Source organism: Amblyomma maculatum, chromosome 3 (genome assembly GCF_055883805.1).
Source record: "Amblyomma maculatum isolate TAMU_Amacu chromosome 3, ASM5588380v1, whole genome shotgun sequence".
Classification (NCBI taxonomy): domain Eukaryota; kingdom Metazoa; phylum Arthropoda; class Arachnida; order Ixodida; family Ixodidae; genus Amblyomma; species Amblyomma maculatum.
Window position 1 is genome coordinate 70,658,041 of NC_139346.1, and position 17,273 is coordinate 70,675,313.

Genomic DNA, 17,273 nt, shown 5'->3' on the forward strand with positions numbered 1-17,273 from the left:
TATATGTGGGTTTGAAGGTGCTACGTCTTACTGGCCTACTGCAGATTGCAGAAGTGTATGCGTTTATATACTGCACCGTATTTTGATTCTATACATAGGCAGCGACCGTTGTCAGCTTAAAAAAATATGCGTCTGTTTCGTTGCGATTTTATCGAAGAGGGCGACGAAATATTCTTAAAATTTTGACGTATGAGTGGCCTCACGCATCACGTTGAAAACATATAAAGGAATGGTAGGGCCAGTAACTGCTACGCGTTCCACCTCTGTACTTAACTGCTTCACAGTTGAGAACAGCGCAGAAGTCGGGAAATTCTAAGCGCTTCGTAGACGGTATAAGCCATGCATCCGACTCGGCGGCAACATGCACGAAGCATGCCCTGCTTGCATGCGTTGTGCCACCCAATCATTAATTTTGGGGCTTTCTAAATGTTTTGGCTAAAGAATCTCTTCCTTTATCGCATGGCATGGGTTTGTCAAGAAAATGAAGCCTAATGCCCGCAGAGGTTAAGCCATCGGAGCAATTGGGGAGGATCCTATACCAACCGTGCCCTTACCGCCTAAGCCATTTTTCTTCAATAAATGTTCTCGACTACTGTTACTATATCACTGAAGATGTATAAAACATACTTGTAAGCCATCGCGCAGGACACGACAGTATTGTTCGGGACGTTAAAAATATATCAGAATATACAGACTGAGAATTGATTGTTAATATCTGCAAGCCAATTCCGGCCAACACGTCATGTTATGTAGACTGTTTTTCCAGCCGTCAAAACTCAATGGGCAATGTCGACCACAATAACCCAGTCATATTCATTGTTTTAAAGTCCCCAAAACTGGCGGGGACACATCGACCGCTGTATGTCAAAATGTATTCAATGTAGATAAGCCAGCTATAATAACAGGATCATGTCAATCAATGCATACAATGATGCGTGCAATGTTGGCGAGCCATCGCAGCTGCCCATCAAATATTGACCACTATAACCCATTCCTAGGTCATAAATCATTATTTGCAGTTCATCCCCCGAGTTGCTTAGAAAGGCAATGTCATCAGGAAATCGCAGATTACTGAGGTATTCTCCATCTACCCTTATCCCTAACTGCTCCCATTCCAAGTCTCTGAATGCTTCCTCTAAGCAAGCTATGAATAGTACTGGGGAGATTGTCTCCTTGCCTAACACCTTTCTTACCTCAAGTTACCGATATTCTAGTGGAAATTAAGAAGAAGAAATGAAGATGGGCAGGATATGTAGTGCGAAGACAGGATAACCGATGGTCGCTTATGGTAACAAACTGGATTCCAAGGGAAGGAAAGCGTAGCAGAGGGCGGCAGAAAATTAGGTGGGCGGATGAGATTAAGAAGTTCGCAGGGGTCAAGTGGATGCAGCTAGCACAGAACCGGGTAAAGTGGAGACAAATGGGAGAGGCCTTCGCCTTGCAGTGGGTATACTCAGGCTGATGATAATGATGATAACCCATGCTGGATTCAATATTGGGAAACCATCTGAACTAGTAGTAAAATATTTACGATCGTATGGCAGTATATAACTCGAGTTGACAAGCCATCAATGATTGCAAGAGAATATTGATAAACCTATTTAAAAATGTATGGTATTTTGGCAAGCCATTACACTTGTTCAGGCAACATCGACCACTGTAATTGCAGATACACAATGCTGGGAAGCCAAGACGACGGGAGGGAGGATATTGACCAAATGTATGCCAACATACTGTCGATGCTGACAAGCATTCAATACTGGCATTGCATTATTCACCAATGTATGCCATGATAGGTGCCATGCTGGCAAGTTTCCACAGCTCATTGGGCAATATTGCCCACTAGAACCAGCAAGTATACAGTGTTTGGAAGCCACTAAGACCGGTGGTATAACATTATCCAATATATATCAAGATATATTAAATGTCGATAAGCCAGCTATACTGGCAGGACAATATTTACCATTGTATGCCATGATCGACCATTTTATCGGCAGATATACACAATGTTGGGAAGCCGTCATGATTGGCAGGGGGATATTGGCCAATGTATGGCAAGATATATTCGATGTTAACAAGCCGCCAATACTGGCAGGACAATATTTACTTATGCATGCCATGATATCTTCAATGTAGGTCAGTGGCCACCACTCGTTGGGCAATATCGGCCACTGGAACTGAGAGATGCATACAATGTTGGCAAGCCACTATGACCCGCGGCACGATATTGACCAATGAATGCCAATCGATATTCAATGTCGGCAAGCCATATATACTGGCAGAAAAATATTTACCAATGTACGCCATGATTCGCGAATTATGTTCAAGACTTTGCCGATGGCTGGCTAATATTGGCCATAATATATTATTGTGCATGCAATGTTCGCAAGCAATTCTATACGAAAGGACATTATTGCCCGTTGATAGCCCATGAACAGCCATCATTTGGGGAACATGTAAATCACTGTTCCAAGAGTGGTCAATGTTATCGAATGGCTGTACCATTATTGGTAGCGCATTGACAATGCCGGGCCACTGGTGGACCAGACGTCCCCCACATTTTCCAATATCGGGCCGGTCGCATGTGCTACCAAGGTACGCTGACATTTCCCTCCTGCGGCACCGACAATCTTCTCCTTCCCAGTGCCGCTGTTGCACTTTTAGGCCTTATTGCGCGGCCGTTGACATTTTCCTCAGCTGTGCGAATACACTTCATTCCCCTTTTACAGAACCCTCCAATGGCGCTGCTGTTACCTTTTCCCGTCACGTTCTCTGTTTTGTACTTCAACGCAACCTGGAAACCTATACATGAAAGTCTCGTGTCTTAAAGAGATAAGACAAGTGTTCGAAGCACCTTAGATAGAAATAAACACTGGGAGTGACGTTTTCATTCTCCGAAACCGCGACATTTGTCAAAGATAAATTAGGAGTACTGTTCTGCCTCAGCCTCATTTTTTTGTATTAAATGTATTTTGTTTTGTATTGATGCATACTTCCTTGCAATTACTAACAATATTTTAGCAAGTACTTTATTTTTCAGTTCTGTCTTCACTGCTGCTTCGCATGCATTTACCAACTAACAAATGTATGCCTATATTTTTTTCTGCTTTTAGGCTGAAATAGAATGTTAGGCTTCATATGTCATTGTGACCAATAAGTTAGGCCTATAATAAATTGTTATAAAGAATTTGCAATCACACAAGTTACCCCAATTGTCAATAGTTGTAATGATTGAAAAGAATATTTCACGCATGATAGCAATGCAGCAGTAACAACAAAACAATTAATTTTACGGCGGCGTTTTCAGCTTCCTTTGACAGTCAATCTGCCCTTTGAGGGTCCATAGAATTTCAGGAAGAGAAAGGTTAAGTGCTATAATTTTCACATAGATTACAACAATAAAAACATAGTTGAGCTAAAAAGAAAATTCGTTTACGTAGAAACTGCGTCCAGGAGCTTAATATCGCGAGACGGGCTTCGGTATCACACACCAAAAAACCATTTCGATTGGGATATTATCAAATAAAAAGCAGTAAAATAAATTCATTGGGTCATACTTAAGAGGGCGAACATAGTCGCTTGGAGACTTGCCGATGCTATTCTTATGCCTCGGCTCGAAGTCAGTCGATCCAGGTGGTAATGGAAGACACTGAAGAGGCAAACGGCTTGGTTAGCATACTATGTGAGCATGTTGAACAATTGGGATCGGCTGTCTGAGACCGGTTCCTAATTTTGGGCGTTTTTTTTCAGAATTTTAGAATATTCAGTGTTTTTGTGGTTTATATCCTGGGGACTCTTCTGGGGGTCCCTGGCCACCGGTGGAAGCACGTCACGCGACCTCCTAAGTGTTCTGCGCCATATGCACTCCGACAAAAAAATACCATCAGCCGCACTTTATGCTGTACTGGTGGCAGCAGAGCCATTGTGCAGTCAAGCGGCTGCTGTAGTGGCGGCAACAGAGCAGGAACTTGCGAACAAGAACAAGAAACCACGCGAAGAACGAGCCAGCGATGCACATTTGGGCGGCCACGCACAGGACATAGACCAGGCATCCTTCACGGTTGTGTCCTACAAAAAAAAATAGACCTGCTTGTGTTCCGGTTGTCTTCAGACTCACCGAGGTAGAAGGCAATCTATGGAAAGCCAACACTAACATCTTGGCTTCGGCAGTTGTAGCATCGGCTCAAAAAAAAAAGTTCTCAGCTATCGTCTTACCAATGATGGGAGCTTGATGGTTACAGTATCGACATTGCCTGCTTCCAACCGTTTGCTCACAGTAACTAAGGTAGCTGTAGTGACTCTAAAGGACCGGGTACAGTATTCTTACACAGCCAACTACGGGAAAATTCAAGCCCTAACTGTAACCTACTGAAATGAAGATCTGCAGTAATATCTACGTCGCCAAGGTGTCCTCTCAGCACGGATGCAAACAACGTATATTCCTGAGGATGGTGGCAAGATCAAACAGGTAACTCCTCTATATTAAAATTCTTAAAAGATGCAGCACTGATTAAAATAATCAGACTTTGTTGCTGTTATCCTGTAACTGCAAATACTGCAAATGCTGAGGCATGTCCACATTTCGAGATATAGTACTCGCATCGCGCGATGCAAAGTGTGTGCTGGCCCCATTCGCACAATGAATGTAGTACCTCGAGAGCACAACCTAAATGCGCCAACTGCGATGGCCCACACCCGGCTTCATACGGAGGGTGTATTAAAAAGAAAGTTGCCACACTTGCACGTTCAGTCAAGCAAGCACAAGAAAAACTACCTCAGCGTCCGGATCCACCACCTGACCTTGACGTAATTTTTACAAATACGTTAGATCTATCCCAAAATCAATTACCACAACTTGAAAAATCACATGATCCAAAAAACGCGTGATGAGACATACGCGGCTGCAGTCAAAAAGAAGCCTGGGAAGTACGTTGGCGTTTCTCCTCCATCAAAGCAGCAGCGGCACTCCGCACAAGACACGACAAACAACCTCTCTAACTCTCAGCCTAAGGCTATGTAATGTAAAAAGAAGATCAGCGAAAGGCAGAGAATCGGAAGCACTGAACAATAAATAACATGCCTGTTGATTCCGGTGCTGTTTGCCATCAAGGCACTTGTCCGCGCTAACTCTTCGTCACGAGGACTCCAAAAAGTAGAAGCTTTTCTAGCAATGGAGCCGCTGCTGTCGGCCTCTTACGATGCACAGGGGCCTAATACCACACATCTGTAACATGCTTAGCAACCCTTTTTGCTTCATGATCCAGGTCGTGGCTTTTATCAGCTGGGAGGCGTCTTCCACGTGCACCTGCTATCCTGCCGCTATCTGCACCGAGAAGCTACGCTTGCCTATGGTATCACCGTCCCCTCCCGTCAACTGCTGCGTCATCAATGAACAGCCAAGTTTAACCACCGTAGCGCCCCCCTGGGACCAATCTAAAGTGACGTCACCTTACGACAGCTCACCGATGGGTATAAAACAACCGTGGATGCCGCATCGAACCAGTGGGCCTGGCAGCAGCCGTGCAGGCAACATGCTTAGCAACCCTTTTTGCTTCATGATCCAGGTCAGTAGGTACTTACCGGTCAAATGTTATCGTAATGACAACAGATTTTTGCTGCTGCTGCCTTGCCCACCATGTGTGAAATACCTTGTTACATGTGTTCGTTCGATTCCTTTTGACCTGTTAGCTTGTGGGGACATAGAATCTAATCCTGGCCCTAGTGAAAAAGAAATGCTAGAACAGTTGCTAGCTGGTCAAAACGCAATGCAGTTAGCTATCCAGGATATACAAACCACCCAGAAAGACATAGTGTATAAAATCTCTTCTTTAACGAAACGTGTCGATGGTGTGGAGCGACAGGTTAACGCATTTAGTATGGTAACTGCTCAAGTAAAAGATATGGAAGAAAATATGAACGGAATTGAATCTGCACTAGCTTCCCTAACAAGTAAAATAGATAACTTGGAAAATTTTAGTCGCAGGAATAATCTAATTATTTATGGAATAAAAGAACCTTGCACCGAAACACCTCAAGAACTCCTGAACACAGTGGGTGTGCTTTTCGAAACTAAGCTAGAGATAAAAGCATCAAGCATTGAAAGATGTCACCGACTTGGGCGAAAAAACGATGCAAATTCAAGACCGACCTGTAATTTTGAAATTCCTCGATCATCGTGAAAAGATGTCGGTATTAGCGGCTGCACACAAGCTGAAGGGCTCTAATGAGTCTATTTCAGAAGATTTCTCGCTTAGAATTCGTGAAAAGCGCAAAAACCTGTGGAAGAGCTCAGAAAAAGAAAGGGGCGATAAAGCAAAAGTAAAGCTAGTTTACGACAAGCTCAGTGTAAATGGTGTGCTTTATTACTGGGATGATGTAAAGGGCATGCGAGTCAAAGTAAAGAAAAATGGCAGTTTGACGGAATATGCGTGACACTCGCGTACTGAAAATCCTGAACGTGAACTGTAGGAGCGTTGTTAATAAATGCACAGAATTAGAAGGACTCTTGGAAGCCTGTGACCCGGACATTGCTATATTAACGGAGACATGGTTAAGCAAAAGCGTTTACGATAGCGAATTTGTGCCTCGCGGTTACTATATCCATAGAAAAGATCGTGGTAGCAAAGGGGGTGGGGTGGGTGTCCTTTTCAAAGCCTGTCTAACGATGGCAAGAATGCCCGACATACAAAACGTCGAGGGAATATTCTGCAAAGCCTATCATGACAACATTAGGTATATTATAGGTGCTATTTATAGGCCACCTAACTCTTCCCCTGAAGTACTAGATGGTCTTAGAAACTATATGATTGAACATGTGAAGCCTGGTGATCGGATTATTTTGGCCGGAGATTTTAACCTGCCATACGTAGACTGGCTTTCCTTCTCACAAAATGTTCGGGGAGATAAATGTGGCGAAATGATGATAGACAGAGCGTTTGAGTTTGATCTACTTCAAGTCGTTGAAAATTTTACGAGAATAACAACTAACTCGAGATCAATACTCGATATATTCTTCATAAGTGGAGCAATTGGAACAAACAGCACCTGTGAAGTTCTCCCTGGTATTTCAGATCACCAGGCTGTGTTATTAACGCTTTCCGATGTCTCTCTACGTAAGCAGCCTATGAAAATATCCGTGCCCAATTTCTCGCGTGCAGATGATGTGTCAATAATAGATATGCTATCTTTTGAGTTTGAGTCCTTTTTGAACAGCACCGATGATATTCATGTTTTGTGGGAAAGATTTAAGTGCCTCATAAACCATTGCATTGATCGTTTTGTTCCTCAAATTTTGAAAAAGAAAAGTCGGAACCCTTGGATTTCTCGTGGGACTTTGCAACTGAAAAGGCAACTTAAGCGTTTAAAGCATAAGAAAGGTACTGCTAAGGATCTACCTGCACTACTGAAGAAAATTTCTGAAATTTCTTTTCAGCTAAAGGCACAAGTAGCTTTTGACAAACATCAATACTATGGTGTAAAACTTCCCAATTTCATTTCATCGTCCCCCGAGAGATTCTGGAGGCTGATTACACCTACATGTAGAACGAATGAAGTGTTTGAAATTAATGGTGTTGAATGTGAAGATGGTTGTCAAATTGCAATAGCTTTTAATTCCCATTTCAAGTCTGTTTTCACTAAAGACAATGGCATTCTATCAAACTTCTATAATTCATATCCACCAATACATGACATTAACATCACTGAACAAGGCATACTCAATCTACTTTTAAATCTAGAGGTTAAAAAATCACCCGGGCCAGATGGCATTCCCAATGAATTTCTGAAACGTTATGCTCCCTGGACTTCAAAGTATTTATGTGCTTTGTTCTCTAAGTCTTTGTGTGACAGTCAAGTTCCAAGAGACTGGAGAACAGCAAAAATAAAGCCTCTCCATAAGAGTGGTAAGAAAAATCAAATTACAAATTACCGCCCCATTTCATTAACTTCAACATCATGTAAGCTTCTTGAGCATATAATACACAAACATATTTCTGAATTTCTTGACAAGTACAACATTCTATCAAGCGCTCAACATGGTTTCAGAAGAGGTTTTTCCACGTCCACACAGTTAGCTATTACCGTACATGATTTCGCAGCTACAATAAATTCAGGTAAACAAATCGATGCAATCTTTATGGACTTTGCAAAAGCTTTTGACAAAGTTTCACATAAAAAGTTACTATTTAAGTTAGATAAAATATTAGCAAACCCACAGCTCATTAATTGGATCTCTTGCTATCTTTCGAACAGACAACAATATGTTTCTTTTAAGAATCAGAGTTCTTCTAAGGTTTCAGTTGACTCCGGCGTGCCGCAAGGCTCTGTTATTGGACCTCTTTTATTCTTGATTTTTCTCAATGATATTACAAATAACATTGATGTTAAGATTAACCTGTACGCCGACGATTGCGTCATTTATTCTGAAATTAACAGCGCTAATGATCAGTTAAAGCTAAATGAATCATTTCAAAGAGCTGTTTCATGGTGTGAAGAATGGCAAATGGAGGTTAATTTTGAGAAAACAGTATTTATGAAAATAACCCATAAAAAGAACCCTCTTCATTTCAGGTATTCAGCCCGGAATATTTTTCTATCTGAAGTTGAGCAGTTTAAATACCTCGGTCTTTGGATTTCAAAAGATCTTAGCTGGACAAATCATATTAAATACGTAGAAAGTAATGCTAATCAAAAACTCTTTTTTCTAAGACGAGCATTAAAACTATCCACACCCGCTGTCCGGTTAATGGCTTATAAAACCATTGTCCTTCCAAGCATAGAATACGCCTCTATTATCTGGTATCCCTATACACAAAAACACACCAATATGATTGAAAATTTGCAGAAGAGGGCAGTCCGTTTTATTTACAATAGCTTTGGGCGCACCTCAATGACAACACTTTTAGCAAAGGCCAAACTTCCTTCTCTTACCGAAAGGAACAGAGCACTGCGCCTAAAATTTCTATTTCAGTTGATAAAGGGTGATTACAAAGTTGACGTGTCACATATAATTTCTTTCTCTACAGGATATGCCACAAGACAAAGACACGCCCTAACAATAGCTCCTTATTCCACTCGCAATAACTGCTTCAAATATTCTTTCTTTCCCAGGACTATCACCGAATGGAATAAATTAGACAATGACACTGTTTCACAGCCATCTGTAAACTTATTTTGTTCACGCCTTAATCTGTCCGGTTTTGTGTAATCATTACAACCATCTGTTTTGCCATGACTTACTTTGTTTGTTGTTTCCGCCTCTTATTGAACTTTGTATTCTTGTTGTTGTTGCCTATGTTATTGTCTATAAGGATGTATCCCACCCTGCTAAAATCCCGCATGGGATTGCAGTATTCATAAATAAATAAATATAAATAAAATGGCTTCGACAGAAAGTGCTTCACTACAGCGCGACCGTCCACATCTTTCACACATGCACCATTTCCTAGTGCAACGCCCGTCGTTTACACTCGAAACTCAGGTTTTCGGTAGCTTGTGCGAGTGTTCTACTTCCATTTCATATTGAGCTCTGAATCGCGCGTGGAGGAAACTCGCAGAATACAGGAATACCATTTTAAGCATTCGCGACGACCAGATGACCTCAGCACAATGCTGAAAGGCTTCCGTAAGGATATCCCGGCCTCTTTGGTTGAAGTTCCACCTCACAATTACAATGAATATGTGTGCGCCGTAACAGCAATTTGGAGACAAGTGTACATGCTTATTGGATTATATCTTGAGCCAGGCATGACATCCGATGCTTCGAGGCTTGAAATTTTGATAATAAGGACTCAAGCTCCCCATATTATTTGGGGAGACTTCAACGCTCCCAATGAAATTTGGAGAAGCTCACACACATGTGCTCGAGGTGCAAAGCTTGAACTTCTTGCAACATATTCATATGAACCGCTAAATGACCGTAGCATAAGCTATCTCAGAGGCCTGACGACTACCAGCGCATTTACGTGACCTTTGTGACAAGTTCAGCTTACCACAACAATGGCTGGCGCATCGATCTTGAAACACTTGAAAATGACTATTACCCAATCCTTATGTCAGTTGCCAGTGCGCAGAAAGCGTCAAAGAAATACGAAAGACTGGGATATATACAAAGACGCAGCAAGCAGAGTAACTACTGCAACCACCCGAGATGAGGAACAAATATCGACAATTGCTTATTGCCTGAGGGAAGCACGCGAATCACAGCTAAAAAGATAGCTTAACGTCAAATGATCGGACATTTCAAAGGCTGTGTGCTATTCGCAGGCGGGCTGAAAGGCTTCGCCCTCGCTCTTGATCACGTTCTACGTGACGCTGGCGGTAACACAGGACGTTCCACGTCCGCCGCTATGGTTGAGGGGTGCGCTGGTGAACACTCTAATGACGTGATTTTTGTTCTGCGCTGGATGTGCGCCAATTAGTAGCCAAATTTGGCGTATAGTTCGCGGTATGCGCAAGCCCTCAAACAGCTTCACCCTTTCATAGGACTATTCTGCTTGAACGAAAATTTATTAAAGAAGTCATAGAGGAATACTGCAGACTACTGTCCGCGGGGTCAGAGAGTTCCACACATATCCTCTGTAAGGCATCCCCCAGGTGGCAGTGGCAGCGATTGACCTACCTTTCACAATTGAAGAGCGATCCCCAGCTATCGCGGAATTAAACTGATGGACGTCTCCGGGGCATGATGAGGTGACCTATGACGCAATCACAAAACTATCTCATAATCCCCGTATTCGACTCCTGGAATACAACTATTCTGCTTGGATGTCTGTTGAGGTGCCCACGGAATGGAAGTTGGCTAAGATTGTGCCCGCTTTGAAACCTTCTAAACAGCCAACAAGTTGTGCATCCTTCCGACTCATCGCCCTACAGAGCTGCGTAGGTAAGGTTATGAGCGAATTATCTTCAAACGCGTCAACTAGTTCCTCGAGAACCTAAATGAGTATCCTTAATAAATGAACGGGGTTCGCAAGAATAGATCTGCAACTGGTAATGTTATTAGCCTTGTCTCATAACTTGAGAGTACCTTCACGCTGGGTACATCATGATAGCCATTTTGCTTGACATCAAGGCTGCTTTTGACTGTATTTCAACATGCAATTCTCGCAGCCTGCCTTGGCCTCGCCTTGACATCGTGCAAGTCTCGCAGCGAAGCCAGCCTTGGCCTCGGAGGAAAGCTTTATAACTGGATTGCAAATTAAGAGGCAAACCTTTAAGAGCACTGCACATCGTTTAACTCTCTTAACGCAATGAAGAGGAACGTACCTCAGGGAGCTGTGCTCAGCCCTCTCCTGTTCAATATTGCCCTTTTACATATAAAAAGACACCTTCCAATACGAGTACGCATAACATGTTTTGCAGACAATATCTGCATCTGGAGTTCATTATGTTCGCGGTATACAATGCAGCAGCTAATTCAGAGAGCGTTGCTGCATATCTCAATGTAGCTGGCTCCCCGGGGTCTTCGCCTCTCATAAGGAAAGATTGTTGCTCTGGCTTTTACAAGGAAAAACAATGACTCGATACCCACTCCTTCTGGGTGGCAGGTCACTATCGTATGTACGGTCACACCGATTCCTAGGAGTTATAATTGATAATAACCTCTCTTGGACACCTCAGATTAAAAACCTCCGCTAGAAAGTCACTGCACCATTGCAGATTTTGAGATTCATGGTGAGAACACGATGGGGCAGCACCTGCCGGTCGATGCCTACATTGAGGGAGCTTTAAGCTGCTATTTACCGGTGCTTTAATGATCGCCCCCACCAAGCAAGACGATTCTTGAAGCCGTACAAAACAACAGCTTGCGGATACTCCTTGGACTCCCAAACGGATCCTCCGTATCAGGAATACCTACAGAAGCATGGATGTCTCCCGCTAGGTGTGATTGCTGCCCACGAAACTATGCGCACCTATTTCCGACCTGTCCTACAAGGGAAAAAACACTTCTTCCGCCATGTCCACCAAACTCACTGCAACGCTGGCTTTGGTCAAGCTGTATAGTTAATGCCCCCCCCCCCCCCCTGCTATTATTCAGCCCCGTAATCTAGTACTACTCACATTTCCCCCATGGACACTGTGCGGCTTTCTACGTGGGCATAGGCCACTAACCACCGCTGGTTCGAGGGTCGCGCGAGCCGAAGCCCCGATCAGCAGTCACCACGCACACACTGAAACACCGCAGCGCGCACTCAACCTCCACAGGGAGGAGAGCACTTCGCTGCAAGGACACAAGCCTCCAAGTTCACAAAGGAGACGTTTATTGAAACGCCATCCTCCAGTGGCACACACACACACGCACAAACATACACATATATACAAACGAACATACACACACATACTCAGTTACCGTGTTCCGGGAGCGCGCGAGGAGCAAGGCTCCCCTGCTCGCACGAAGTGACACGGAATGCGCGCCGCAAGGACGCAAGGGCGTGCTGTGATCTCTCTGTCGCACTGACCAAAGGGTTCCATTGAGAGAGAGTGGGAAACCACCGCAAGGTATGCCTGTCGCGGATCATAGCATCACGATCGACATGCTCGGGCTGCGCTCTCAGGTATGACCCGGAGCAGACGAACTCGAATACACACTGGTCTGCGCGGCCAAAGGCTGACAGACATGAACAGTAGCGTACGCACCTTGCGATGTCTCGGAGGGGTCTCTCCCTGGGCCCCGCTTGGAGGGTCGCGCGAGCGCGGCCGTCGAAGCGGTGCCGTGTCCCCGCCAAAAGGCGCCAATGAGAACAGCCACTGGGATGCCAGGGCGGAGCTGTGGCCGAGCGACAGTGACAAGTCGTCCGGACATCTCCCCGCCGCCTCAGGCGGGAGAAAGGGAAAGAGGAGAACCACAGGTAAGTGGGAGGCTGCCGCGCAAAGGGCAGCCGCAGCAAGCCCAAATCCCACAACTGTCGTCTATAAAAGTGAATATGTCTGTACCTGGCGTGGATGCGAAGAGCCACATGTCACAGACAGCACTTCTGCAAGCCGTTCTCGCCTACTTGGTCAAAGAATATACGCAGTACACCCACATATTTGCCCATGGTTCAACTGCTTAAGGCACTTCTGGTGGCCTTTATGTACTCTCAACAAACCATGTCCTGTCTTACCAGCTGCAGCGGAAGGCATCACTTACGACAGCTGAGCTCCATGGCATCAAAGAAACTCTTTCCTATATCCTATTGCAAACTCCCGGACGACGGGTTATCTTCAGTGATTCCAGAGCATCTCAGCAAATCCTGAATAACCTGCTGAAGAAATTTGATCATCATCCTTTTCTTCCTTGAGATCGAGTATTTACATCATTTGGCTATTGCCGCAAGCCACTTCATAATATTTCAGCCAATACCAGCTCACTGTGACATTGAAGCCAATGAAAAAGCAGAAGCAGATGAAGCGGCTCTTAAAGGCCGACAACATCAAAGATACAATCGGGCTTTCTTCGAGAAATCTGATGCATCCCAACTGACTAAACAATTTGCTTTCAAAACAAGGTATAGACTTTGGATCTTGCGAACACATCACTTCCAATTTCTTTACTCAATTGACCCACATGTAAGATCAAGACTTCCTCCAAAATTTCCTCGCAAATCAGAAACCCTACCACCGACGTCGCCTGAACTGTGCGTACAAAAATGGCTTGCGATACCGTTTCGGCCACATCAACAGTCCTTATTGTGATAATTGCGGCTCAATTGAAACTGTGAAACATATCCTACCTGAGTGCCCTGCGTACGCTGACGAGCGTGCGTACTATGAACATAGCATGGAGACGCTCTCCATGTGCCTTTAACAATGAACAGGGTTTAGGCCTCTTAGTCTGCCCTAGGCAACAGAGACTCGCAATGAACTTTTTATTTACGCATTTGAAAGACATTGGACGCCTTGATAAACTCTTAATTCTCCTTACATGTTACTCAGGCACTTTTCAAGCTGTGAACTTTATAAGCAAACTTGTCGGATTATGCATTTCATCATTTCATTTTATACCATTACTCCACAGAGCCCCTTAAAACGTATTTATTGGCCGCGTTTTATCTCCCCCTTCATTTTGTTTTATTTTCCTCCGCATTCTTTTTCAATCTTTCACTCCCCGATTCCCCTTCCTACACAGAGCAGCATGCCAGTGAAATCTAAACGCCGGCAAAATTCTCACTTTTGCATTTTCTTCTCTTCGCTCTTTACCTGAGCACCCAGTCTACATATATCCACAAGCCACTCTCCGCCACAGTGCTATCACTCTGCATTTAAGGTGAAAATATACGAAGCTTCAGGAGGTGATTTATTTGTTGCAGCTCATTTAACATGGGCCTATTGACTTTCTGGCGGAACTGGAGACACCTGATCACGCGGAAGGATGAAGCTTGTAAGGGAAGGAAGAAACAAAAATACCATACAACAGATAAATTTCGTGCATTTATGACTGTGTATTATCGTAGCCGAAAGGACGAAGAAGGAACTCTTAGAAAACGTTGACATTTTATCTTGTGACGCGTTTTTTGCTGAGTTTCAGCACACTTTCTCAGCAATACTGATAGGTGATTTTGCTTGCGCTTGCACTCGTTTGCTTTGTTCTCCTCGATTTTTTTTTTTTTGTGATGGCTTCCGTGTGCCTAGTCGGATCCTTGCATGTTTAAAATTCCATGAATACTTCCGTACTAACGCAATAGTCTCCTCGTTGACTAAATGCACGAGGCCAATCTCATCTGAAAATGTGACAGTGTTGAGCAGTAAAGAAAATAAAAAAAGAAATACATGCTTCGCATCACCGATAATAGTTGAAGTTTTCATCTCCGAAACGATACGCCACGGTTTTTTACCCGTGGTAAATTAGACATGGTGCAATAAAAATCGGTATAGGTAAAACCCTCCGCTGAACAAAAGGTTTGCTAAAGATAGGGCCCCAGAAAGAACTTCACCTGAACAAATAAAATCTCTTAAAAAGCTGTCACAAGAAAAAGCGTCCCCAGGGCGAAAATTGCCATGGCGAAAGCGTGTTGAAAGAACCATCTGCATCTTTATACGTTGAATGGTTCCGGCTTCGCTTGCAGCTCGGTATGATGTCAATAAGACGTGTCTAAATCAGCCTGGTAATATTGCCCACTGACAAAGGTACAGGTACAGCAATAGCAAGGCGGCCGGAGCATACGAGTGGTGGCCGTTGAGGCATAAACTGCTTGCCACGGCTTTTTGTGAACAGCTGCGCTGCAGTGAACTAAAGTGAGTATACTCATCTGGCTGACTCATCGCTTTGCTTAATTGCTCTATCGGATCATCGGTTATTCGATATAAATAACTGCTGATCGCCGCCGTGGCGAATTCTGCTTCGTCACCAGCGAATGCCGCTATGGCTGTAATAAATATTCAACCGCATTTAAACAGTCGATTGGCGGTGTTTATAAAGTGCAGAGCAACGAACGCAGCTGCGAGAGCAGCTCTAAACGGTGGTCACGCAGATCAAAAAGCTCAGTTTTAGTGATCAAGCAATAAATTCCTCGCCGCCAAGCAACGCCGCTTAATTCGCTTAAGCAGCGCCGTTTCGCTCAAGCCGGCGATAAGGTAAGAATCACAACAATGAGATGGGCCGGCCGGATATGGAGGCGCTATCTAGCTTGCTGCTGCCGATCTCTTGAAAAATAGAGAGCGCTTGCAAGCCGTTTTGCCCATTTCCGCTAGCGTTCGCGTGCACCGCTTTACTTTTGGTCTACCTGTACAAGCGGATCGGCACGTGGCAGTCTTTGGGAACCGCCCAATTCTCTTTCCAGACCTTCCGGTTTCGAGGTTCAACGCTTCCTTTGATGATAGTACAGAATTGCTACATTTCCGGCTACGATGGATATGCTTTATTAGAGAATCCAAAGTGATGCTTAACCGGTCGTGCACCATGGCCGCCCTAAATCATTACTCCAAGCTTTTGGTACACTGAAGCCGGTGGTCAGGCCGCCCTTTACAAGCAAACAAAGCGATGAAGCGCTCTCTCTCTTTCACTGGTGCCATCATGTTTTTGTCACAAACGCCCTGCATCGGTTTGATGTTCGGCCAGTTCCAAGACGACAGGTCGCAGATGTAGGCGCTGTGTAGGCGCCGTAGCATACATCGTTGCAGCTCGCCACGAGGAAATGCAGTCTACCGCCTTTAGCACAAAGGCTAAAAAAGCCTCCGTTTGGGGACATTTGTTCCTACTTTGGAAATAGGAATTTGCTTTTGCGGCGACAATTCGGCCGTTTCTTCCAGGTAAATGTTTTGGGGGAGATATACTTGGGGACATTTTTCCCGAATACATATTTACAGGAACCCGATAAAATTGTGTAGACAGGTTTGCCTAGAGGTGGGGGTCTGTGTGTGCTTCGTTACGCAGGAATGAGATCATGTGCTTTAACAAGCATCCATCCATGCAAGGGGTTAAGCGAAGTGTAGCACGGATAAAACCGCCATTTGTTCTAATGTTCCTGGAATCAGTGGCCGGAATGAAACACTGGTATCCAGATTTTGCCAAACATTAGAACACTGCGCTCTATATTGCTATTAGTAAGCTATAACTTTAATAACAAAGTAATCATTATGTATTGTACATCGTGTTATTCGACTCCTACTGATTATCCTAACGAGATAATGGAATGTAAAAAAAACATTTTTTTTAAGACAGCTGAATCCAAAAATTGAGATCTTTTTGAGCCGAGGTAGCGGTGGGTAGCAGTCACGAGATAACAACGAAGACGCCCGAATGCTGCACATTTCAAAGGTTTGCGCTCCTGGCTGTTTTAGGCTGATGTCTGTGGCCTAATGTGTCCTTATATTACTTGTACTTTACCTGAAACACTAAAGTAGGCACTTTTTTACGCAGTTTACGTACCAAAATTTCGATGGCTTCTGAAGTGGGACAATTGTAATTTTGCTATTTCTTAAACAAATAGTATTGTTCTATTGTAATTAACGACAAGGGCTAAACGAGCTCAGCGACCAAAGTCGTTATATTATCAGCATGCTGACCTCTTTCCCCGCAAAATAATCTGTCACATGGCGTGCGAGTTTATGAAATTTCTTTGTAATTGTTGCAGTGAGACATTTTTGAAGGCACCTTTTTTCTCTACCACGGCCGCTTTTCGCAAAGCGCGTTCCTGAATTCCTCGCTCAAAGTTTGCTCTGGCATTCCTGAAGAGCGGAAAACGCGTGGATATAATCCACGTTACTGGGAATATTGGTGAACTCCTGTTCAGAGCCCTTGCTAGGTACTGTGAGCATGGACGCAGAGGCAGCCAGCAGGTAACATTATGTACCTT

The 17,273-nt window shown here is 44.1% G+C and overlaps 1 protein-coding gene across 1 annotated transcript; it reads left to right on the forward strand.

Moving 5' to 3' along the window:
• Window positions 1–5,234: 5,234 nt before the first annotated feature.
• On the forward strand, window positions 5,235–9,347 carry LOC146194950 (uncharacterized). The gene is made up of 2 exons (XM_084597595.1): window positions 5,235–5,564; window positions 9,024–9,347. Exons 1-2 carry the CDS (start codon window positions 5,256–5,258, stop codon window positions 9,051–9,053), a joined length of 339 nt encoding a protein of 112 aa, XP_084453721.1. The 5' UTR covers window positions 5,235–5,255; the 3' UTR covers window positions 9,054–9,347.
• The last annotated feature ends 7,926 nt before the right edge of the window (window positions 9,348–17,273 follow it).

What these genes read in the sequence shown, in the direction of transcription:
- LOC146194950 (XM_084597595.1), top strand. Translation starts at nt 5,256, where the DNA reads ATGATCCAGGTCGTGGCTTTTATCAGCTGGGAGGCGTCTTCCACGTGC. An exon ending in CTTTTTGCTTCATGATCCAG is followed by an intron (nt 5,565 to 9,023) that starts GTCAGTAGGTAC and finishes CTTTCTCTACAG; the next exon opens with GATATGCCACAAGACAAAGA.